The sequence below is a fragment of the Schistocerca serialis genome, chromosome 3, assembly GCF_023864345.2.
Source record: "Schistocerca serialis cubense isolate TAMUIC-IGC-003099 chromosome 3, iqSchSeri2.2, whole genome shotgun sequence".
In the NCBI taxonomy this organism is placed as follows: domain Eukaryota; kingdom Metazoa; phylum Arthropoda; class Insecta; order Orthoptera; family Acrididae; genus Schistocerca; species Schistocerca serialis.
In genome coordinates this window covers 20,459,674-20,485,074 of record NC_064640.1, presented here as the reverse complement: position 1 = coordinate 20,485,074, position 25,401 = coordinate 20,459,674, and the positions used below count along the sequence as shown (strand labels likewise).

Below are 25,401 nucleotides of genomic sequence, written 5' to 3'. Positions count from 1 at the left end.
TAATTTTTCATCCTGTGTTATCTTGTATTGTAATTGTGTTCACAACTGTTCAACTGACACTGAGTTTTATTGTCAGCAACAGAAAACCTTCTAGGAGTAAACGTACTGGGAAATGAGTGAAAGAATATTACAAGTTCCATAAAAATGTTTCTGCCAAATTTACGGTTATCTAATTTACACAGTATTCTTACTGATCCCTGATACTGAATAAACACTTCATTTGCTTTATTAGCCCTGCCCCAGTGAAATTATGCTAAATAAGCCTGTAATCTTGTCTTTAGACATGATTCTAAGGGCAAAGCACACTGAATTCAACTTCTTGAGTAATTTATCTCTGTTGTGATTTGTTATTCAGCTATCTCAAAAAAAAATGGCTCTGAGCACTATGGGACTCAACTGCTGAGGTCATTAGTCCCCTAGAACTTAGAACTAGTTAAACCTAACTAACCTAAGGACATCACAAACATCCATGCCCGAGGCAGGATTCGAACCTGCGACCGTAGCGGTCTTGCGGTTCCAGACTGCAGCGCCTTTAACCGCACGGCCACTTCGGCCGGCTCAGCTATCTCCCAAGGCATTTTAAATAGAATGTTTCATTAAGTGTATCTTTAGTAGTATCTACTGTTGGCGCTATCAGCTCATTTTTGATTCTTTGAAATACCAGAATATGAGCTTTGTGAGATTAGGATATAAATTTGTTAGCTGTGAAGCACATTCGGTCTATTCAATTATCACTTTATCAATGTCTGCGAAGGCTGACTTTAGGATTCTTACAGAAGCATCATTCAGTGAAGGTATAAATTACATTCCGCCACGCACTTACAACGGCTAGCAGAGAACGTAGGTAAATGCAGATGCAGAACAACTAAATCGCTAACGGTTGACCTATTTTCACGTAACACCCGTAAAATCTCTCTTACATGATACACTTGTGGGCTCGTACGGTCACGGCCGTTTCAACTGACTCGATTGTCTATTTCAGAAAACACATATCCTATGTTGACACGGAGGCACGGCGTGACGTCACAGCCAGACTTTTAGAAGTGACGGAACTTGGAAAGCGGGCTATCTGGCGGCGCATCACTCCTTGACTCTCTTCCATACAATGCAGCTTGCAACACGTCCGCGAAATAGCGTCCACCGGCTTCCAAACGTCGCGGATGGCGGATATTCTTCGCCTTGGCGAACCTCTCTACTTATTCACCGTCGGGATGACAGTGCAAGTCTGTGGTCACTGCCAGCTCCCACCATCTGTACCTCTACAAATGGTTCACTAGAAGAAAAACCGAAACCGATAATCACCGTAAACCAACAATTCTACCTTCGTGACAAATAAGTACTCTGTGACGATTACGTGCAAAGCGCAATGCATCTTCAGTTCTAAAACATGGAAAGGATAGCCGTCATCATCTGGTTCATGTCATCACTACTGATCATTATAATTAAAAAATGTGTCATCACGACTGTGTCACCTTCTAGGAAACATCATTAGTTGTCGTTGGATTGCATACAACTTAAGAAATTATTTCGCGTACGTGTATGTGTGTGCGTGTATGTGTGTGTTTGTGCTTTAGAACAGCTCCGAAAACTGTTGTATGTGTGTTTTCGAACATCTGCGAAAATTGTATGTTCGTGTATGAAGGAGAAGAGGGGGAGGAGGGAAGGAGGGAGAATAGATTGGGCTGCGTCGGGTCACACGCTGATGGTCTGAGCGCTGTCAAAATACAACAGAGTACAATCATTAGAGATTAATCTAGTCTGAATTCGTCTAATCAGACTACAGCCGAAACACAATCCTTACTCACTTACTCTTATGCTGTGTTTTATTTCACTTATCACCTTCTCTCTCTCTCTCTCTCTCTCTCTCTCTCTCTCTCTCTCTCTCTCTCTTTCACAGGAGTTGGAAACGATGAAGGGAGAGGAGGAAAATTCACAAATCATTGAAATAGATAAACACTACTAAACTAACTTACCTTCTGCATCCCTCAACCAGAAGTTACCAGTGGCCCAGCAGTGGTAGCCACGTGAGCCAACCATTAAGAAAACTGACAATAGCAACACCAGTTCACGAACAGCAGACCAACACCATATCCAGTACCATCAGCCTTAGCGGAGTGGATAGTTACGAGTATCCTGTGTTTCCTTAATCTCTTGATAAAAAGCGAGAGAGGCGTAACGGAAGTCCAAACTTGGCGCTCTGAGACACGCGACGAAATGTCTAGCGATCTGAAACGAGAAACGAGTTTCAAGAAGAGACTCAAGGGATTTTTGAGAGAGTGGGGCTGCAATAGACGGATGGAGACTGGTGGCTGTTAATTTGAACGTTTCTACCCACAGACGACTGCAGCAATACATTCGTCGATGAGCCGGCTGGTGTGGCCGAGCGGTTCTAGGCGCTACAGTCTCGAACCGCGCGACCGCTGCGGTCGCAGGTTCGAATCCTGCCTCGGGCATGGATGTGTGTGATGTCCTTCGGTTAGGCAGGTTTAAGTAGTTCTAAGTTCCAGGGGACTGATGACCTCAGAAGTTAAGTCCCATAGTGCTCAGAGCCATTTGAACTATTCGTTGATGTGAGACATGAGTACAGCAGTTTGTGTTTTTGTTTCTGACATCAAAGCAAACAATGGTACTTTTAATTAGCAATATACAGGTTGGTTTTGAGTTGTTATGAAACATATAGCAAGGTATACTCATTCTGCCGTTTTGTCCCTACTCTTTCCCTTGACACCAGACGTTACAGACATCTTGCATATTACACCTATTTATCATTACATGTAATTTTCAAAATAAGAACTCACAGAGTAGCGGAAAAGAAAAACGAAAAACATAGTGTATTTCAGAAGGCGAAGCTTCACAAACCAAAAGAAAGAAAGTATTTGTTCTTATGTATCAGTTTGATGAACTGTGTGATTTTGCCGGTGTGGGTGCTCCAACTTTCCGTCAACGATGAGGCTTTCAATTAAAATAATCCATTTCGGACCGCTACGGTCGCAGGTTCGAATCCTGCCTCGGGCATGGATGTATGTGATGTCCTTAGGTTAGTTAGATTTAAGTAGTTCTAAGTTCTAGGGGACTGATGACCTCATAAGTTAAGTCCCACAGTGCTCAGAGCCATTTGAACAATTTTTTTGAACTTCATTTCGAAATAAAAATCTGTAAATATAGTACGTCATACCCATAACTGAAACCTTCAGTAATAATTTTTCATAACCGCAGTAAAATTAATTTCAAAGTCTCATTTCTGACACACAATGAAAGCTACACTCTAGACAAACACAATTTCAACGTCGAGAATAAATCTGCGGGAGAGAATGAAAATCACATCACAAGTTGAGCATACTCCCTTAAGGAAATATTTCAAGTTTAGGGTAATCTCTATAACAAAATCAGTGCATTCTGCAACTTAGAACTTCAGTATGTAACGAGCTGCTATAAAGATAATGTTGTACCTGCCTCGACACAGATCTACTTTTGTTTGGTATCCAATGCAAGATAAGAATTCCGGCACAGTTACTGAATAAGAAATACGAATTCGTGTCAGGTTGGTGAAGTGCTTGAGACGCAGAAAAGCCAAGATCTGCTTCTAAGAAGTCGTGGCCATTCTGAGAATCAGCAAAAAGATGTACCTGTCCAGCTGTCACGATGAGTGCTAAACCACACGTCTCTTTGCCTCTACAGTAGACAGCCAAAAGACAGGCTGAAGCACAAATGCCTCCCGAATTGAATGCAATTAGAAGCGTTCCGTCTGGAAGCAAGTATTTTTGTGAAAAAGTCTCGGTTATCTGATGGCTACATATGCTTCAGGCGGTCAGTTTTCTTTTTCTCCCTTTCAAGACTGGAGGTGTGCATTATGATATGGTGTGCTTCGGATATTTGCCACAGTGTGGAACATTGTTTCACTACGGAGCAAATACCGTGCTTTCTAATACGTTTGTTTGTGTGGCCATCTTCCGCAGCAGCTGTTAACATCTGTTATTATACAGGATTATTACAAATGATTGAAGCGATTTCCGGCTCTACAATAACTTTATTATTTGAGATACTTTCCCAATGCTTTGCACACACATACAAAAACTCAAAAAGTTTTTTTAGGCATTCACAAATGTTCGATATGTGCCCCTTTAGTGATTCGGCAGACATCAAGCCGATAATCAAGTTCCTCCCACACTCGGTGCAGCATGTCCCCATCAATGAGTTCGAAAGCATCGTTGATGCGAGCTCGCAGTTCTGGCACGTTTCTTGGTAGAGGAGGTTTAAACACTGAATCTTTCACATAACCCCACAGAAAGAAATCGCATGGGGTTAAATCGGGAGAGCGTGGAGGCCATGACATGAATTGCTGATCATGATCTCCACCACGACCGATCCATCGATTTTCCAATCTCCTGTTTAAGAAATGCCGAACATCATGATGGAAGTGCGGTGAAGCACCATCCTGTTGAAAGATGAAGTCGACGCTGTCGGTCTCCAGTTGTGGCATTAGCCAATTTTCCAGCATGTCCAGATACACGTGACCTGTAACGTTTTTTTCGCAGAAGAAAAAGGGGCCGTAAACTTTAAACCGTGAGATTGCACAAAACACGTTAACTTTTGGTGAATTGCGAATTTGCTACACGAACGCGTGAGGATTCTCTACCGCCCAGATCCGCACATTGTGTCTGTTCACTTCACCATTAAGAAAATATGTTGCTTCATCACTGAAAACAAGTTGCGCACTGAACGCATCCTCTTCCATGAGCTGTTGCAACCGCGCCGAAAATTCAAAGCGTTTGACTTTGTCATCGGGTGTCAGGGCTTGTAGCAATTGTAAACGGTAAGGCTTCTGCTTTAGCCTTTTCCGTAAGATTTTCCTAACCGTCGGCTGTGGTACGTTTAGCTCCCTGCTTGCTTTATTCGTCGACTTCCGCGGGCTACGCGTGAAACTTGCCCGCACGCGTTCAACCGCTTCTTCGCTCACTGCAGGCCGACCCGTTGATTTCCCCTTACAGAGGCATCCAGAAGCTTTAAACTGCGCATACCATCGCCGAATGGAGTTAGCAGTTGGTGGATCTTTGTTGAACTTCGTCCTGAAGTGTCGTTGCACTGTTATGACTGACTGATGTGAGTGCATTTCAAGCACGACATACGCTTTCTCGGCTCCTGTCGCCATTTTGTCTCACTGCGCTCTCGAGCGCTCTGGCGGCAGAAACCTGAAGTGCGGCTTCAGCCGAACAAAACTTTATGAGTTTTTCTACGTATCTGTAGTGCGTCGTGACCATATGTCAATGAATGGAGCTACAGTGAATTTATGAAATCGCTTCAATCATTTGTAATAGCCCTGTATGTTATCTGTCTTGAGCTCACTGCTTTCTTGTTGAACAAACGTTTCGTCGACTAAAATTGTGTAGAGCAGAACAGCATGCCAACAAGTAAACGGGAAGTGCCCTTCCATTGAATATCGTACTTCACTAATGCACATCAGTCCTCTTCGGTATGATGCCTTGACATACAAATTGTTGTCTAAGGCTGAAAGAAGAGAATTCCACAAAATCAGAAACGCCTTCACAAAAAAATTGTCAGATAAGACATTCAAAAACTGTAGACCTATCAGCCATCTCACCTTAATGTACAAGGTACTTACTTAATTTACTAAGAAGTGTAAAGAAAAAACGTTATATTTTCGGAGTTACTGACTATAGAAGTGGAAACAGGACAATGAACTACCACTTTGTAACTAAATGATTTTGGAAAAGCTTTTCACTCAGTTTCTACAAAACCTCTATAAAAATCCCTGAGAAAGAAAATCATTGGTCATCTGATTCACCCTATGTGAAGGATATATCGGTCAATGCCCCCCCCCCTTCCCGCCGCCTATGTATCACGTACCTCGCCATTGGTGGGGAGGCTTGCGTGCCTCATCGATACAGATAGCAGTGCCATAGAAACAACCACAACGGAGGGGCAGCAGCCTTTTCAGTAGTTGCAGGGGCAACAGTCTGGATGATTGACTGATCTGACCTTGTGACATCAACCTAAACGGCGTTGCTGTGCTGGTACTGTGAACGGCTGAAAGCAAGGGGAAACTACAGCCGTAATTTTTCCCAAGGACATGTTGCTCTACTGTATGGTTATCTGATGATGGCATCCTCTTGGGTAAAATATTCCGGAGGTAAAATAGTCTCCCATCCGGATCTCCGGGTAGGGACTACTCAGGCGGACGTCGTTATCAGGAGAAACAAAACCGGCGTTCTACGGATCGGAGCGTGGAATATCAGATCCCCTAATCAGGCAGCTCGGTTAGAAAACTTGAAAAGGGGAATGGATGGATTAAAGTTACGTATAGCGGGAATTAGTAAAGTTCGATAACAGAAGAAAGAGGGCTTCTGGTCAGGCGAATACAGGGATACAAATACAAAATCAAATAGAGGTTCTGCAGGAGCAGGATTGATAATGTCCGCGCGGGATTAGCCGAGCGGTCTCAGGCGGTGCAGTCATGGACTGTGCGACTGTTCCCGGAGGAGGTTCGAGTCCTCCCTCGGGCATGGGTGTGTGAATTTGTCCTTAGGATAATTTAGGTTAAGTGGTGTGTAAGCTTAAGGACTGATGACCTTAGTACGAGGGCAGTTCAATAAGTAATGCAACACATTTTTTTCTGAAACAGGGGTTGTTTTATTCAGCATTGAAATACACCAGGTTATTCCCCAATCTTTTAGCTACACAACACTATTTTTCAACGTAATCTCCATTCAATGCTACGGCCTTACGCCACCTTGAAATGAGGGCCTGTATGCCTGCACGGTACCATTCCACTGGTCGATGTCGGAGCCAACGTCGTACTGCATCAATAACTTCTTCATCATCCGCGTAGTGCCTCCCATGGATTGCGTCCTTCATTGGGCCAAACATATGGAAATCAGATGGTGCGAGATCGGGGCTGTAGGGTGCATGAGGAAGAACAGTCCACTGAAGTTTTGTGAGCTCCTCTCGGGTGCGAAGACTTGTGTGAGGTCTTGCATTGTCATGAAGAAGGAGAAGTTCGTTCAGATTTTTGTGCCTACGAACACGCTGAAGTCGTTTCTTCAATTTCTGAAGAGTAGCACAATACACTTCAGAGTTGATCGTTTGACCGTGGGGAAGGACATCGAACAGAATAACCCCTTCAGCGTCCCAGAAGACTGTAACCATGACTTTACCCGGCTGAGGGAATGGCTTTAAACTTTTTCTTGGTAGGGGAGTGGGTGTGGCGCCACTCCATTGATTGCCGTTTTGTTTCAGGTTCGAAGTGATGAACCCATGTTTCATCGCCTGTAACAATCTTTGACAAGAAATTGTCACCCTCAGCCACATGACGAGCAAGCAATTCCGCACAGATGGTTCTCCTTTGCTCTTTATGGTGTTCGGTTAGACAACGAGGGACCCAGCAGGAACAAACCTTTGAATATCCCAACTGGTGAACAATTGTGACAGCACTACCAACAGAGATGTCAAGTTGAGCACTGAGTTGTTTGATGGTGATCCGTCGATCATCTCGAGCGAGTGTGTTCGCACGCTCCGCCATTGCAGGAGTCACAGCTGTGCACGGCCGGCCCGCACGCGGGAGATCAGACAGTCTTGCTTGACCTTGTGGCGATGATGACACACGCTTTGCCCAACGACTCACCGTGCTTTTGTTCACTGCCAGATCACCGTAGACATTCTGCAAGCGCCTATGAATATCTGAGATGCCCTGGTTTTCCGCCAAAAGAAACTCGATCACTGCCCGTTGTTTGCAACGCACATCCGTTACAGACGCCATTTTAACAGCTCCGTACAGCGCTGCCACCTGTCGGAAGTCAATGAAACTATACGAGACGAAGCGGGAATGTTTGAAAATATTCCACAAGAAATTTCCGGTTTTTTCAACCAAAATTGGCCGAGAAAAAAAATGTGTTGCATTACTTATTGAACTGCCCTCGTAGTTAAGTCTCATAAGATTTCACACACATTTGAACATTTTTTTGATTAATAATGGATAAGAAATTAGGAATGCGAGTACGCTACTATGAACAGCATAGTGAACGCATTATTGTAGCCAAGATAGACACGGAGCCCACACCCACTACAGTAGTACAAGTTTATATACCTATCAGCTCCACAGACGACGAGATTGAAGATATGTATGATGAGATAAAAGAAATTATTCAGATAGTGAAGGCATACAAAAATTTAATAGTCAGGGGGGAGTGGGATTCGATAGTAGGAAACGGAAGAGAAGGGAAAATAGTGCGTGAGTATAGACTGGGGAAAGGAATGAAAGAGGATGCTGTCTCGTAGAATTTTACACAGAGCGTAATCTAATCATCGCTAACACATAGTTTAAGAGTTATGTAAGAAGGTTGTATATATGGAATAGATCTTGAGACACCGTACGGTTTCAGATCGATTATGTAAGGGTAAGACAGCGATTTCGGAACCAGATTTTAAACTTTAAGACATTTCCAGGGGCAAATGTGGACCCTGACCACAGTTTATTGTTTGTGAACTGTAGATTAAAACTGAAGAAACTGCAAAAAGGTAGGAAATGAAAGAGATGGCACCTGGATAAACTGAAAGAATCAGAGGTTGTTAAGAGATTCAGAGGGAGCATTAGGGAACGATTGACAAGAACAGGGGAAAAGAATGCAGTAGAAAAAGAATGGATGTCTTTGAGAGATGAAATAATGAAGGCAGCAGAGGACCAAATAGGTATAAAGAAGAGGCCTAATGAAAATCCTTGGGTAACACAAGAGATATTGAATTTAGCTGATGAAAGAAGAAAACATAAAAATGTAGCAAAACAAGCAGGCAAAAGGCAATACAAGCGTCTAAAAAATAACACTGACAGGAAGTGCAATATGACTAAGCAGGAATGGCTGGAATGTAAGGATTTAGAAATTTATATCAGTAGGGGAAAGACAGATACTGCATACGCGAAAATTAAAGAGACTTTTGGAGAAAAGCGAAGCAGCCGTATGAATTTCAAGAGCTCAAATGTAAAATAAGTCTTAAGCAAAGAAGAGACAGCTGAAAGGTGGAAGGAGTATATAGAGGGTCTTTATAAGGGAGATATACTTGAGAGCAATATTATAGAAATGGAGGAGGACTTGGATGAAGGTGAGAAGGGAAGTATGATAGAATTTGACAGAGTACTGAATGACGTAAGTCGTAACCAGGGCCCGTGAGTAGGCAACATTCCGTTAGAAATACTGATAGTCTTGGGAGAACTAGCCACGACAAAATTGTTCTATCTGGTGTGCAAGACGTATGAGACAGGCGAAAGACCCTGAAACTTTAGGAAGAATGTTTTAATTCCAGTTCCAAAGAAATCAGGTGATGAGAGGTGTGAACATTACCGAACTATCAGTTTAATTATTCTAGGTTGCAAAATACTAACCCGAATTCCTTACAGAAGAACGGAAAAACTCCTCGGGGAAGACCAATTTGCGTTCTAGAGAAATATAGGAATGCGCGAGGCAATACTGACTTCTCTTAGACGATAGAATAAGGAAAGGCAAACCTACGTTTACAACATTTGTAGACTTAAAGAAAGCGTTTTATAGTACTGATTGGAATACTGTCTTTGAAATTCTGGGGGTAGCAGGGGCAAAATACACAGATCGAAAGGCTCGTAGAGAAACAAGACGGCAGTTATAAGGCGAAGGGCATGAAAGGGATGCAGTGGTTGCGAAAGGAGTGAGACAGGATTGTAATCTATCCCCTTCGTTATTCAATCTGTACACTGAGCAAACAATAAAGGAAACAAAAGAAAAATTTGGAGTAGTAATTAAAGACCAGGGAGAAGAAATAAAAACTTTGAAGTTTGCCAGTGACATTGTAATTCTGTCAAAGACAGATAAGGACTTGGAAGAGCAGCTGAACGGAATGGACTGTTTCTTCAAAGGAGGATTTAACTTCAACACCAACAGAAGTAAAACAAGGAAAATGAAAGGTAGCCGAACTGAATCAGGTGAGGCTGAGGGAATGACATTAGGAAACGAGACACTTAAAATAGTAGACGAGTTTTTCTATTTTGGCAGCAAAATACCTGATGATCGCCGAAGTAGAGAGGATATAAAATGCAGACTGGCAATGGCAAAAAAGCGTTGCTGAAGAAGAGAAATTTGCTAATGTCGAGTATAGATTTAAGTGTAAGGAGATCTTTTCTGAAAGTATTTGTATGGAGTGTAGCCGTATATAGAAGTGAAACATGGACGATAAACAGTGTAGATATGAAGAGAAGCTTTCGAAATGTTGTGCTACAAAAGAATGCTGAAGATTAGATGGACAGATCATGTAACTAATGAGGAGGTACTGAATATAACTGGGGAGCAAAGAAATTTGTTGTACTACCCGACTAGAAGAAGGGATCAGTTGATAGGACACATTCTGAGACATCAAGGGATCACCAATTTAGTACTGGAGAGAAGTGGGGGGGGGGGGGAGAATGGAGGAGGGGGCAAGGGAGAAGATAGAAATCGTAGAGGGAGAGCAACAGGTGAATACAGTAAGCAGATTCAGAGGGAGGTAAGTTGCAGTAGTTATTCGGAGATGAAGAGGCTTGCACAGGATAGAGTTGCATGAAGACTGCATGAAACCCATCTTCGGACTGAGAACCACAACAACATCCATCAGTGCAATAGTTGCTATTAAATTTATTAGAAGTCAGACAAGGAGTTGCCATATTACAAAAGCTATTCTCATCAGTTCGAGAGGAAGGCTTTAGAGTCTCAAATTGGGAAAACGAGAGAGGAATACGCGTAAATGGAACACTCGTTTTACTGATGACACAATACTGTGCAGATAAAGTTCATCAACGGCTGATAGAAACAGGCTTTAAAATCAATTTCAACAAGATTAAAATAATATGTAGTCAATATGTTGGAAGGGAATTAAAACCAGGTGAGGAATTTTTTGTATTTAGGACAATTGAAAACAGTGACTGGATTGACAAGAAACGAAGCTAACAGCCCACAACTGGTTAACAGTGTACTTCCAGGTCACATGCTACAAGTGCTGCTGGTAAACCAAATAGGTTTTTCAAGACAGTTTGATGCGTCCAGAAAGGAGAGTTTACAAAAAATGTATTTTACCAGTTTAGACTTGAAACAGTGAGACGTGGACTTTAAATACGAAAACTGTTCAAAGACTGAGTCTTCAACAGTGTACTTCCAAGTCACAAGCCTCAAGTGTTGATGGTACACTAAACGGGGGTTTCAACAGATTTCAGTGTGCCTGAAAGGAAAGTTTACAGCCAATGTGTTTTACCAGATTAATCTTGCGACAATGAGACGTGGAATTTGAAAGTGAAAACTATTCAGAGACTGTGTGTTTCATAGTGTGCTTCCGAGTCACAAGCCTCAACTGTTGTTTGTAAACTAAATAGGATTTTCAATACAATCTGATGCATCCGGAAAGGAAAGTTTATAACCAATGTGTTTTACCAGTTTAGAGTTGTGGTTGCGTTACATCAACTTTAAACATTAGAAATATTCAAAGAGTGAGGGCAGCTCAATGATCAATGGAGAGAAACTACTAGAAGAAGCAGGAACTTGTCTGTCATAAGAGAAGTGGCTAGATTACGTTAGAACACATGTTGCAGCGTTTAGCTGAAGACCGTAAATTGTAGAGGAGGAAGTAAAGGAAAGTCGTATGACAAGGCTGGCTGGGAGTCCCTCTAGAGGAATGTTCATTCTCCGGTTCCCAAGTTCTTTCAACTGGACGCCACTTCAGCAACTTGAGTGCCGTTAACCTATCCCAGTAATCCTACCAGGGGAAGTGGACCTACAGTTAACTTGGAATCCAAACCATGCGTCGTTAGTGATACATCTACACATCACTGAGAGGTGAAGGTTAGCGCGAAGGCAAACTGGAAAGTTCCGGGATTCGATCTTGCGACTTCACAGTCTCCAGGCTCGCACTATACCACTAGACTACCAAACACGACTTAGAGGAGGACTTTGTTGAGTAATAGACGCTAGATGACCGGTAATGATAATGATAAGTTAGAAGATGTAACTCATTTTTCCTATGCAGTTACTAATTTTATGTCTTCTGACCCATTCCTTCGTGTTATTGTAATTTTTTGTCTATTTTCAGGTTGTATACTGCTTTTATGTGCGATCCATTTTCAAAAACGGAGTTCTTGGCCAGTCACCTGCGTTTATTAATAATATATGTTTGCAATATTTCAATCACCTGTTGTTACTTTTGCTGGTTGCGCATACAATATGTTACCGATTCGCCATGTAACTCCATCTTCACACATCGGTATAGACAGTTGTATTGATGTCTGAGGATGAAATCATACAACACTGAAATCGGTACATATTGTACATGTAAACAGCAAAAACAGAGATACCAGGTTGGAATATGTCAAACGTATTAACTATATATGACGTTTCTACAGCAGAAGCACTGGTTTAATTATATGTGTTTGTCTGTGTTACAGCGCTCCTGTTAGCCTTCTGTCCAAATCATGGAAAAGTCCGATCAGCTGTCGTGCCAGGGGTAAGTAACTCTAGTGTTGTCTGTTTCCTATTTGCATCCCAAAAATACGTTAATACACAATCATAGTACTGCCTGTTACTATGCAGCATTCATTTAAATGTAAGGGCGTGCTGTGATATGGATAATTTAGCTCTGAAACGATGTTTCAAAAGGCCTAACGATCCAGTGTATGTTTAATTTCCTGCTGTCATACGGTATTAGAAGCCAAATGAACACATAAGGATCGGTAAGTGATCCGTGGTTCGTAACGAACCTTCAGAGTTATCAGAATATACCTCACTAGAATAAAAGCAGCATGGCCACGCGTAATCTCTTAAGTTGGTACACCAGTCCTTGTAAATTTTGCAGACATCATGACGATGTTAGAGATTAATGGAAGTTAATCCACATATCATGACGTACTGTGACACAAAGAAACTGTCTGGAACACAATGCAATAAAGGAATATTGGTCTAAGTCGCGCCATACACATGAGATGTACCTTGGGGGCAAATTATCGTCTGAACAAGCCCTAGTAGAGGTTGCCTTCGTCCGATCTGTTACGAGGTATCAAGTTTCCATCAGTTTCGTGTGTATGACTCTTACTACTTTTAGATACACCACAGCTTCTGGAAGACAAAAGCGAACGTCGGAAATAGATATATTTTCACGTTAAGACCAAACAGATTTTCCGAACGTTCATTGTTTTACATGAATGGTCATTAGCTGTTCAAGGTTTTGTGTTTAGTCATCACGACGGCTGTTTCTCTTCTGTTAAATACAGAACAGTGTTCGGGGAAAGCTAGTTCAGGTACGGAGGCTAGGCACACAGGCAACCTGCACTAAAAGATCTGACCTACTTTCGTAGAACAATCTTTATTTATGTTGCAAACTGTGCCACTGATATCATGCTATGTTGCCACATTTATTCTCTAATTAGTCCCCACCAACCCTCTGATAACACAGTCGAAGATGGTGGAAGTAAGCCAGTTGCACTAAGTTTGAAATGGCTGGAAATTAAAAAAAATCCTTACTTTTTCCCACCACTCCGACGTCACAGTTGACTTGTGCTAATGTACTTATATGCAGGCACAAAGAATGTAAACCACCACTCTGACATTTTATAATGTTGGGACATTCAAAACGCTAAACTGACTTTAGTTTTAAAGGGTGTAAAATCTCAGGTTAAAATGATTTGTGGTTAAACATATATGGTGACACAGCCACTGGTATATGATTAGAATGATTTCATTTATTGATTTAAAAAAAATGCCACTCGCACTAGGGATCGCATCTACTGTCCAGGTCGGCCGCTGTGGCCGAGCGCTTCTAGGCGGTTCAGCCCTGAGCGACGCGGCTGCTACGGTCGCAGGTTCGAATCCTGCCTCGGGCATGGATATGTGTGATGTCCTTAGGTAGTTAGGTTTAAGTAGTCCTAAGTTCTAGGGGACTGATAACCTCAGATGTTAAGTCCCATAGTGCTTAGAGCCATTTTTTCTACTCTCCAGTAACATGCTACCTGCCACCCTCCTGTAATGAGTCCCAATTTCAGAATCCAAGAGCCCACTTGCCCAACGCTAAGAACTGCGGGATATTCAAAATCTCGGACAGTGGTTCCGATTTCCACAACTATTACGTTATTTATGATAGCGCTGCAGTCACACCCACGACTGCTCTAATGTCACAACCCATGTGTCCTAAGTTAAAATGGCGAGGAAATTTGAAAATGGAAGAAGCAGACATATACTTTAGCCCATGTTGAAAAACGGACGCAAATTCAAAAATCCAAGATGGACACCTGTGCTAAGTTTAAAAGTACGGAAATTCAAAACTTTCTTAAGTTTAAAAGGCATCAGTTGTGCAATGTCCCACACTTATGTCCCACCACCACCACCCATCATTATTTAAGTAGTTTCGGTTGTCTCGATGGGAAACTCAAAAACCTCAGATGCACACTCGTCTTCGGAGAAAGACTTGTGCAATGGCATTGGAGCCTAAATGTCAAGGTACTATGTTTTTAAAATTCCCCACGGAAGATTAATGTGTGGGAGAGATGGCAGGTATTAAACGAGCACTAGCGAGTCTTTTTAATGGCCAGCCACCAGATCCAGTACGGTAGACGAATCATATATGTATCCAACATGTATCCTCTGCATTTCAGACATAAAAACACTCATACAATGCGATCACATGCATTGCAGCCATTAAAACCGTCACAGATTCAGGTGATGAAAAAGGATAATATGGTACAAGAGAAGCCGTCACCAGCCTAGTTATGTGATGCATTTCAAGACGAAAATCTTCGGCGAGCTTAGCGCCTGACTCCAGCACCTCCTGATGGATGAGACGCATGGTGGTCCAACTGCTCATGTGGCTGAGCACCGTAAATATGAGTCAGCTCGCATGGCCCATACAGGCGAGTTGCCACCTATTCGAACGCACTAGTGGTGATGCAACTCGTGGCTAATGAACTCTCGGAATGTGCAGCACGGTTTAATTACTTGTTGTTGTTGTTGTGGTCTTCAGTCCTGAGACTGGTTTGATGCAGCTCTCCATGCTACCCTATCCTGTGCAAGTTTCTTCATCTCCCAGTACCTACTGCAACCTACATCCTTCTGAATCTGCTTAGTGTATTCATCTCTTGGTCTCCCTCTACGATTTTTACCCTCCACGCTGCCCTCCAATGCTAAATTTGTGATCCCTTGATGCCTCAAAACATGTCCTACCAACCGATCCCTTCTTCTAGTCAAGTTGTGCCACAAACTTCTCTTCTCCCCAATCCTATTCAATACCTCCTCATTAGTTACGTGATCTACCCACCTTATCTTCAGCATTCTTCTGTAGCACCACATTTCGAAAGCTTCTATTCACTTCTTGTCCAAACTAGTTATCGTCCATGTTTCACTTAAATACATGGCTACACTCCATACAAATACTTTCAGAAACGACTTTCTGACACTTAAATCTATACTCGATGTTAACAAATTTCTCTTCTTCAGAAACGATTTCCTTGCCATTTCCAGTCTACATTTTATATCCTCTCTATTTCGACCATCATCAGTTATTTTACTCCCTAAATAGCAAAACTCCTTTACTACTTTAAGTGTCTCATTTCCTAATCTAATTCCCTCAGCATCACCCGATTTAATTTGACTACAATCCATTATCCTCGTTTTGCTTTTGTTGATGTTGATCTTATATCCTCCTTTCAAGACACTGTCCATTCCATTCAACTGCTCTTCCAAGTCCTTTGCTGTCTCTGACAGAATTACAATGTCATCGGCGAACCTCAAAGTTTTTACTTCTTCTCCATGAATTTTAATACCTACTCCGAACTTTTCTTTTGTTTCCTTTACTGCTTGCTCAATATACAGATTGAATAACATCGGGGAGAGGCTACAACCCTGTCTCACTCCTTTCCCAACCACTGCTTCCCTTTCATGCCCCTCGACTCTTATAACTGCCATCTGATTTCTGTACAAATTGTAAATAGCCTTTCGCTCCCTGTATTTTATACCTGCCACCTTCAGAATATGAAAGAGAGTATTCCAGTTAACATTGTCAAAAGCTTTCTCTAAGTCTACAAATGCTAGAAACGTAGGTTTGCCTTTTCTTAATCTTTCTTCTAAGATAAGTCGTAAGGTTAGTATTGCCTCACGTGTTCCAACATATCTACGGAATCCAAACTGATCTTCCCCGAGGTCGGCTTCTACCAGTTTTTCCATTCGTCTGTAAAGAATTCGCGTTAGTATTTTGCAGCTGTGACTTATTAAACTGATAGTTCGGTAATTTTCACATCTGTCAACACCTGCTTTCTTTGGGATTGGAATTATTATATTCTTCTTGAAGTCTGAGGGTATTTCGCCTGTCTCATACATCTTGCTCACCAGATGGTAGAGGAGACATATGTGCCCATTAAGATGCCCAGAATACTACTCGTCTTTATAATTTACGACAGCATGCCTAACATCATTTGTGCAGTATGTGTGTGTGTGTGTGTGTGTGTGTGTGTGTGTGTCACTCGGCTTTGCTCGGTCCTTCTAATAAGTACCCGAAACAGAGCGAAATTTCATTTAGCATTGCGGTGCGGCATTTTTCGGTTGGCACAGATCTGATTTCAGCAGAATCGTAGCGTCAGCGCCGTTTACCCTTCGCTATTTTTTCGTGATATGAAGGACGTTCACAGGTCTAGCGGCAGTTTGTTTCAAAATGAAAGGAAATGACAGAAGAGAGAGATTCGCATAAGCGATGGGTACAGCTTATTTACTATGAAAAGACATTACAGTAGCATGCAGAGAGAATTTAAATGTTCAGATGACAATGAAAGAGCAAAAAATTACAACGATCTACAGACGAGTTTAATTCCTCTGTACATCAAGGAGCACTTTGCGCTAAATTTTCAAGCATGCAGCACTTGAAGAAACTGGTGGTACGTTTCTGAAGTCGCATCCATTATTCCATTGTCAGCTGCAACAGTTTTAAATAGAAATGAACGAAGAGTATGGCGACTTCACACATTACTGGAAACTACGTTGATTAAGTCAGGAGCGGGGGGAGGGGGGGGGGGTGCCTGGAACGATTTTTCGATTTAAAACTCGCTGTTGTTGAAACTTCTTGGCAGCTTAAAACTGCGTGCTGTATCGAATCTCGAACTCGGGAGCTTTGCCTTTCGTGGGCAAGTGCTCTACCACCTGAGCTACCCAAGCACGACTCACGCCGCCTCCTCACAGCTTTGCTTCCGCCAGTACCTCGTGTCCTACCTTCCAAACTTCACAGAAGCTCTCCTACGAAACTTGCAGAACTAGCACTCCTGGCAGAAAGGTAGGAACGAGGTACTGGCGGAAATAAAGCTGGGTGGAGGGGGAGCGAGTCGTGCTTGGGTAGCTCAGATGGTAGAGCACTTGCCCGCGAAAGGCAAAGGTCCCGACTTCGAGTTTCGGTCCGGCACACAGATTTAATCTGCCAGGAAATTTCACATCAGCGCACACTCTGCTGCAGAGAGACAATTTCATTCGCTGGTGTTGAATTTATGAAGGAAAAGGAGTGCAGGAACGAAAATTAGAACATCCGCTATGGATTGCAGACTTCGCATTTTAAGTGGACTTGTTTGCACAATTCTCACAGTAAAACATTGCAAGGTAACTTCTTTCTGATTTGACGGGGATACTTTTAAAAAGAAAATCGCGTTGTAGAAGGAACACATTCTGACAAAGAGAGTCCAGTTCCCTAAGCTTATTGGCATTAAAAAAAGCACGAGGTTTCAAAAATTCATTGTGGTCTTGCAAGAGTTAAAAGGATAGTTTTGAGGACATTGTCAGCCTTCTACCTCGTTTTCGAGCTGCTTTCGAGGCCGTTTGCCGTTTCAGTTGCTAGTGTCACTTTGAATATGCAGATGTAAGTGATTGACCTGCAAGATAATTCCACTTTCGGTGACAAATCTTTATACACTCCTGGAAATTGAAATAAGAACACCGTGAATTCATTGTCCCAGGAAGGGGAAACTTTATTGACACATTCCTGGGGTCAGATACATCACATGATCACACTGACAGAACCACAGGCACATAGCCACAGGCAACAGAGCATGCACAATGTCGGCACTAGTACAGTGTATATCCACCTTTCGCAGCAATGCAGGCTGCTATTCTCCCATGGAGACGATCGTACAGATGCTGGATGTAGTCCTGTGGAACGGCTTGCCATGCCATTTCCACCTGGCGCCTCAGTTGGACCAGCGTTCGTGCTGGACGTGCAGACCGCGTGAGACGACGCTTCATCCAGTCCCAAACATGCTCAATGGGGGACAGATCCGGAGATCTTGCTGGCCAGGGTAGTTGACTTACACCTTCTAGAGCACGTTGGGTGGCACGGGATACATGCGGACGTGCATTGTCCTGTTGGAACAGCAAGTTCCCTTGCCGGTCTAGGAATGGTAGAACGATGGGTTCGATGACGGTTTGGATGTACCGTGCACTATTCAGTGTCCCCTCGACGATCACCAGTGGCGTACGGCCAGTGTAGGAGATCGCTCCCCACACCATGATGCCGGGTGTTGGCCCTGTGTGCCTCGGTCGTATGCAGTCCTGATTGTGGCGCTCACCTGCACGGCGCCAAACACGCATACGACCATCATTGGCACCAAGGCAGAAGCGACTCTCATCGCTGAAGACGACACGTCTCCATTCGTCCCTCCATTCACGCCTGTCGCGACACCACTGGAGGCGGGCTGCACGATGTTGGGGCGTGAGCGGAAGACGGCCTAACGGTGTGCGGGACCGTAGCCCAGCTTCATGGAGACGGTTGCGAATGGTCCTCGCCGATACCCCAGGAGCAACAGCGTCCCTAATTTGCTGGGAAGTGGCGGTGCGGTCCCCTACGGCACTGCGTAGGATCCTACGGTCTTGGCGTGCATCCGTGCGTCGCTGCGGTCCGGTCCCAGGTCGACGGGCACGTGAACCTTCCGCCGACCACTGGCGACAACATCGATGTACTGTGGAGACCTCACGCCCCACGTGTTGAGCAATTCGGCGGTACGTCCACCCGGCCTCCCGCATGCCCACTATACGCCCTCGCTCAAAGTCCGTCAACTGCACATACGGTTCACGTCCACGCTGTCGCGGCATGCTACCAGTGTTAAAGACTGCGATGGAGCTCCGTATGCCACGGCAAACTGGCTGACACTGACGGCGGCGGTGCACAAATGCTGCGCAGCTAGCGCCATTCGACGGCCAACACCGCGGTTCCTGGTGTGTCCGCTGTGCCGTGCGTGTGATCATTGCTTGTACAGCCCTCTCGCAGTGTCCGGAGCAAGTATGGTGGGTCTGACACACCGGTGTCAATGTGTTCTTTTTTCCATTTCCAGGAGTGTATGTTAAAACTGTCCAGGACCTCTACATTGCTTTCCTCAGATAGCTTTTCTAAGTCTCCATAATGAGGTTTCAAAAGTGCTACAATATTTCGATCGACATATTTGTGTGAAAGACCTTCCATCGATTGCGAAAATAAATAAGTCACGATTAAATGGCAACTCGAGTGCGAAACTGTGAAATTGTCTGCTTCTGTCCGTATGCTGACAGTTTGTGCCAGATAAAATTATGCCTTCAGATTCCCAAAAATAATTAATGAATACCCAAAACTTGTTTTGTTTGTGATCTGTGATGCTGAGAAATGTGAAATATAAAACCAAGTCACATGCAGTGCGACTGCAACGCCATTTAAATGCGGCGCGTTCGCTGTTTTCCCCTCTTCCCCCTCCTCTCACTCAGACAGGCTGGTGTGATGGTGGGGAAAACGTGGCGGCCGGGCACAGTGCTTTGGCACTCGGGTCTGGGTTTGGTCCGTGATCTGAAATATTGGTCACCCTTGCCTAAGAGCATATAGTAGCTACAGTTCCTAAAAATTCTGAAAAGGAGGGTAATGCTGTAACGGCTCAATTTTTTGTAATGAAAGTTCTCAAAAATGAATGAAAAACGACAAAATGTGACGTTTCAGACAACAGTTTTTCACGTCTGCTGTCATGTAAATAAAACACAGTGGAAACTTTACTGACTCAACAGATATATCACAGTTTCCATCTCATTTATCGAAATATTTCCTGAGAATAGCGGGTACAAAATCTACGATACACACTGTCTGAACTAGTAAGATAATGAAATTCAAAATCTACAGGATGCTTACTGGCAAACCTTACTTTGTAGCCCAGTCGAGGAGCGAGAAGGCGTGGCTTATTAACGTGCTATCAATATCAAAGTGTAGGCCACGGCTGATTTAGAGACTTGTTGGTGTGAGCTAGCGCTATGTCTCTAATAATATCGATGCAGACAATGCACTGAACTCGATTCAGTCTTCTTATAAGCAGAAAGTGATTTAGTGTTCAGGCTAGCATTGCATTTCTAAGCAGTTCCTCACAAAACCTGTACTGAATGGCTTGTTTTCCACCAAAGCTGATTACAAGTATGCAGAAAAATTATGTAGCTCACATCAGAAATTGGTTTCATCGCTGACAGACTCTAGTGTCAATAGGGAGTGTAACTTGATTTACACTTCTTTACATACAGCTACATTTACTAAAAATGGTATTGTTTTTCGTTTGTGTTCGCAGTAGCTCTATATAGAGATCTATATAGAGAACTCTCAAAACCGACTTTTATCAATATGTATATGTATCAACATGAAATGAATGGTCTTAGAGATTTCCTGCTACAGTTTGTCACAACTTCTTCCAACAGTTGACCATTGTCGACTCCTTCTTCGGAGCATACTTTCTGATTCCCTTTTAGACATACACACGATCCTGTGACTGTCCATAACTGTCAGTACATCCGCTAACACTATGGTTAGTTCGTTAGTTAGTTATTTGGTTGTGTGTTCCATTCCATTGATCAATGGAACGGTACGGTAGCCGTTATGATGTGGAACGTGTCAAGTGCATAATAAATGCACATATGAAACAAGGTTAAAGATTAATATTTCTATTATTTACCCCATTCCCTTGAATGGCACAACATGCATATACTACACTCCTGGAAATTGAAATAAGAACACCGTGAATTCATTGTCCCAGGAAGGGGAAACTTTATTGACACATTCCTGGGGTCAGATACATCACATGATCACACTGACAGAACCACAGGCACATAGCCACAGGCAACAGAGCATGCACAATGTCGGCACTAGTACAGTGTATATCCACCTTTCGCAGCAATGCAGGCTGCTATTCTCCCATGGAGACGATCGTACAGATGCTGGATGTAGTCCTGTGGAACGGCTTGCCATGCCATTTCCACCTGGCGCCTCAGTTGGACCAGCGTTCGTGCTGGACGTGCAGACCGCGTGAGACGACGCTTCATCCAGTCCCAAACATGCTCAATGGGGGACAGATCCGGAGATCTTGCTGGCCAGGGTAGTTGACTTACACCTTCTAGAGCACGTTGGGTGGCACGGGATACATGCGGACGTGCATTGTCCTGTTGGAACAGCAAGTTCCCTTGCCGGTCTAGGAATGGTAGAACGATGGGTTCGATGACGGTTTGGATGTACCGTGCACTATTCAGTGTCCCCTCGACGATCACCAGTGGCGTACGGCCAGTGTAGGAGATCGCTCCCCACACCATGATGCCGGGTGTTGGCCCTGTGTGCCTCGGTCGTATGCAGTCCGGATTGTGGCGCTCACCTGCACGGCGCCAAACACGCATACGACATCATTGGCATTAAGCAGAAGCGACTCTCATCGCTGAAGACGACACGTCTCCATTCGTCCCTCCATTCACGCCTGTCGCGACACCACTGGAGGCGGGCTGCACGATGTTGGGGCGCGAGCGGAAGACGGCCTAACGGTGTGCGGGACCGTAGCCCAGCTTCATGGAGACGGTTGCGAATGGTCCTCGCCGATACCCCAGGAGCAACAGCGTCCCTAATTTGCTGGGAAGTGGCGGTGCGGTCCCCTACGGCACTGCGTAGGATCCTACGGTCTTGGCGTGCATCCGTGCGTCGCTGCGGTCCGGTCCCAGGTCGACGGGCACGTGCACCTTCCGCCGACCACTGGCGACAACATCGATGTACTGTGGAGACCTCACGCCCCACGTGTTGAGCAATTCGGCGGTACGTCCACCCGGCCTCCCGCATGCCCACTATACGCCCTCGCTCAAAGTCCGTCAACTGCACATACGGTTCACGTCCACGCTGTCGCGGCATGCTACCAGTGTTAAAGACTGCGATGGAGCTCCGTATGCCACGGCAAACTGGCTGACACTGACGGCGGCGGTGCACAAATGCTGCGCAGCTAGCGCCATTCGATGGCCAACACCGCGGTTCCTGGTGTGTCCGCTGTGCCGTGCGTGTGATCATTGCTTGTACAGCCCTTTCGCAGTGTCCGGAGCAAGTATGGTGGGTCTGACACACCGGTGTCAATGTCTTCTTTTTTCCATTTCCAGGAGTGTAATTTATAGATTTATTTATTTCTATTCAAGAATTCATATATGGTATAGAAGGAGTTGTCAAGGAGATAAAAAATGGTTCAAATGGCTCTGAGCACTATGGGACTTAACATCTGAGGTCATCAGTCCCCTAGAACTTAGAACTACTTAAACCTAACTAACCTAAGGACATCACACACATCCATGCCCGAGGCAGGATTCGAACCTGCGACCGTAGCAGTCGCGCGGATCCGGACTGAAGCGCCTAGAACCGCTCGGCCACCGCGGCCGGATCAAGGAGATATGATTTCAATTTATTTTTGAAGCTATTACTGTCGTCTGTCAGACATTTTGTTTCATCTGGTAATTTGTCAAAAAAATTTTGTAGCAGCATATTTTACCCCTTTTGTGACAAAGATAGGTTGAGTAAAGGATAGTGTAAGTCTTTCTTTTTTATGGTATTATCACTGATGTTTTTAAACTGGTCCATGTTGTTGAGAACAAATTTCATTAGTGAGTAAATGTACTCTGTGGCTGTTGTAAGAATTCTCAATCTTTAATAAAGATGCCTACAAGATGTGCGACTATGAACCCCACACATTATTCTAACCACTTTATTTTGAGCAGTGAATACTTTTTGTCTAAGTGTTGAGTTACCCCAAAATATTATTCTGTATGACATCAGAGAGTAAACGTATGCAAAGTATGTTAGCTTACTAATTACTATATCCTCAAAATTGGCAGTTATTCTGATTGCAAAAGTTGCTGAACCTAGTCGCTTTAGAAGATCCAAAATATTGATTTTCCAATTAAGATTCTCATCTATATGTACACCCAAAAACTTAGTATGCTCTACATTGTCTACTGACTTCTGTGATGTGTTATCTTTATTGAAGGAACTGTACTTTTTGCAGCAGAAAATTGGATGCACTGTGTTTTTTCAAAGTTTAGAGCAAGCCCATTTGCAGAAAACCAATTAATGACTTTTCCAAAGACATTATTTGTATCATTTTCAATTGGAGTTTCTTTTACTGGATTAGTAATTATGCTTGTATCATCAGCAAATAGTTTCAGTTCAGCCCCTTCTGCAAGACATGGTTCTCACTAAGATAATGCAATATGCAATAGGACAGGTTGCAATCAAGGTCGCATGATGTGACACTTGTGTTCCCACGGGAGTGATATGACAAGGAACAAGACAGAGAGCATGTGATACTAGCCACACACGTGGCGCATCACAATCAGCTTCATCTCAGACAACCTCCTAATGTATCACATATTTACTCGAGACTGGAAAGGATTTGGTTCCTTTTCCAGCATTGGAAACAATTTCGATTGTTGACTACATTTGGTCCAAAGCATTGTAGGACCTAAAATGCACGAAACATAAACTAGCGAGAGACTACATTTTTTCCGCCAACTTTTCAAAATACACACTGTGTTTTACTTAATTTCGAAATATCACAATAACCACAGTCAATAGCGAAAAGAAGACTATTTCATAACCAAGATGTGATATCAGATTATAAGATGCAAAAAATCAGTTTTTTACCAAATAATTTCCTCAAAATCGAATAAGAAGGAAGGATTGCATTATGCACAACATGCACGAATCAAAAGACAGTGATTTTTTATTTTTCATGGATAAAGTAAAAGTTTTGGCTAGAAACAGACTACAGATTTGGATACACGTTTGCTTCATCTACACCAAACAATATTTTTGAGGCACATCACAGGCCTGAAATTTCCCTTCCTGACTTTCGTATGACACAGTTGCATTTAGTAACTAGCATTCCGTGCTGCGCCAGGTGATACGACAGAATTGCTTAAGTCCCAGTGTGAACCAGTTAAGCCACTTCAACTACGTTTCTATGCACTCCGCCAACGCAGGTTGTTTCTGCATAATATCATGAGCTGTACTGGATATCGTATTGTATGTCCTATCGTCTCAGTGAGAAACACGCCTAAGAGATACTTCTTGATATGGCTTTATGCAAATTCCACCAACATTTGATAACCTTCGAGCATATTCCTAAAGTGTTCCTGCAGTAGCGGTGAGATTCAGTGACACGTTTGGCTGTTAAGAGGGTAGGATTTCTGATTGGGTACCGAAAAGATATTTGAAACTCTAAGAAAATAGGTAGAGGCTATAGGAAAAAAGTGTGTAATAAACGGCATATAGAAGAACCTATAGGGAACCACAAGAATGTAAGTTACAGGGCAAAGTCCTCGGATTGAAAAAGGGTAAGACAAAAGGAATACTCTTACCCTATCACCCCTACTACGCAGTAGACACTGTTTCTATTGAAGTTTCTCTGCAGAGACTGCATGCTGTGCACGGTCGCTTCCATTATAAACTGTTCGACTACGTTCATACGTATACAGTGCATTTATCAACTACTCGTTTGAACTTTAAAGTGATGGCGGTATGGTTGGGGAGCATTCATACTAGCAAACTGAGGTTTTCCCTGATATTTTCTGTTATGTCTGGAGAGTGAGACCGGTGTGCTTTTTGGTTAGTCTGAACTTCATAATACATACATGCACACACACACACACACACACACACACACACACACATACTCACACACACACACACACACACACACATTCATAACAAAGTGACGTATAAAAATATTGTGTTTAGTTACAGAAATCAGTCATTTTTGTGGCGAACTCAGCCAATTTTTTCTCGAAATCACTGAATTTAATGTGAAAAGCAGTCAATTTTGTGACTAAATTAACGAATTTTTTGTTGCAGTCAACGAATTTTGTGTCGAAATCAGTGACACGAGAACTATGGGGCAGATCACAGATCCAACGAGACAGATATGTACATGTTCTTTGTCACTCACATACCGATAACGCTAATACTGGACTGTTAATAGATGTAATGGCATAACTTTCGTGGTTCAGTCATTCAAAGCTCCCAGCGGCACCAGTGCATGTCAGAATGTTGCCGTAAAATTCAGTCCAACAAAGCTATCGGTCTGCTGTTAAGTCT

The 25,401-nt window shown here is 43.4% G+C and overlaps 1 protein-coding gene across 1 annotated transcript in view; it reads left to right on the top strand.

Annotated features, from left to right (window-relative positions):
- LOC126469684 (uncharacterized) overlaps window positions 1-25,401 on the top strand; it is a 477,049-nt gene that overhangs the window by 349,592 nt on the left and 102,056 nt on the right. The window contains exon 3 of the mRNA XM_050096837.1: window positions 12,446-12,504. Within this exon, the coding sequence (XP_049952794.1) occupies window positions 12,446-12,504 (59 nt within the window). The remainder of the gene's footprint in view (window positions 1-12,445; window positions 12,505-25,401) is intronic.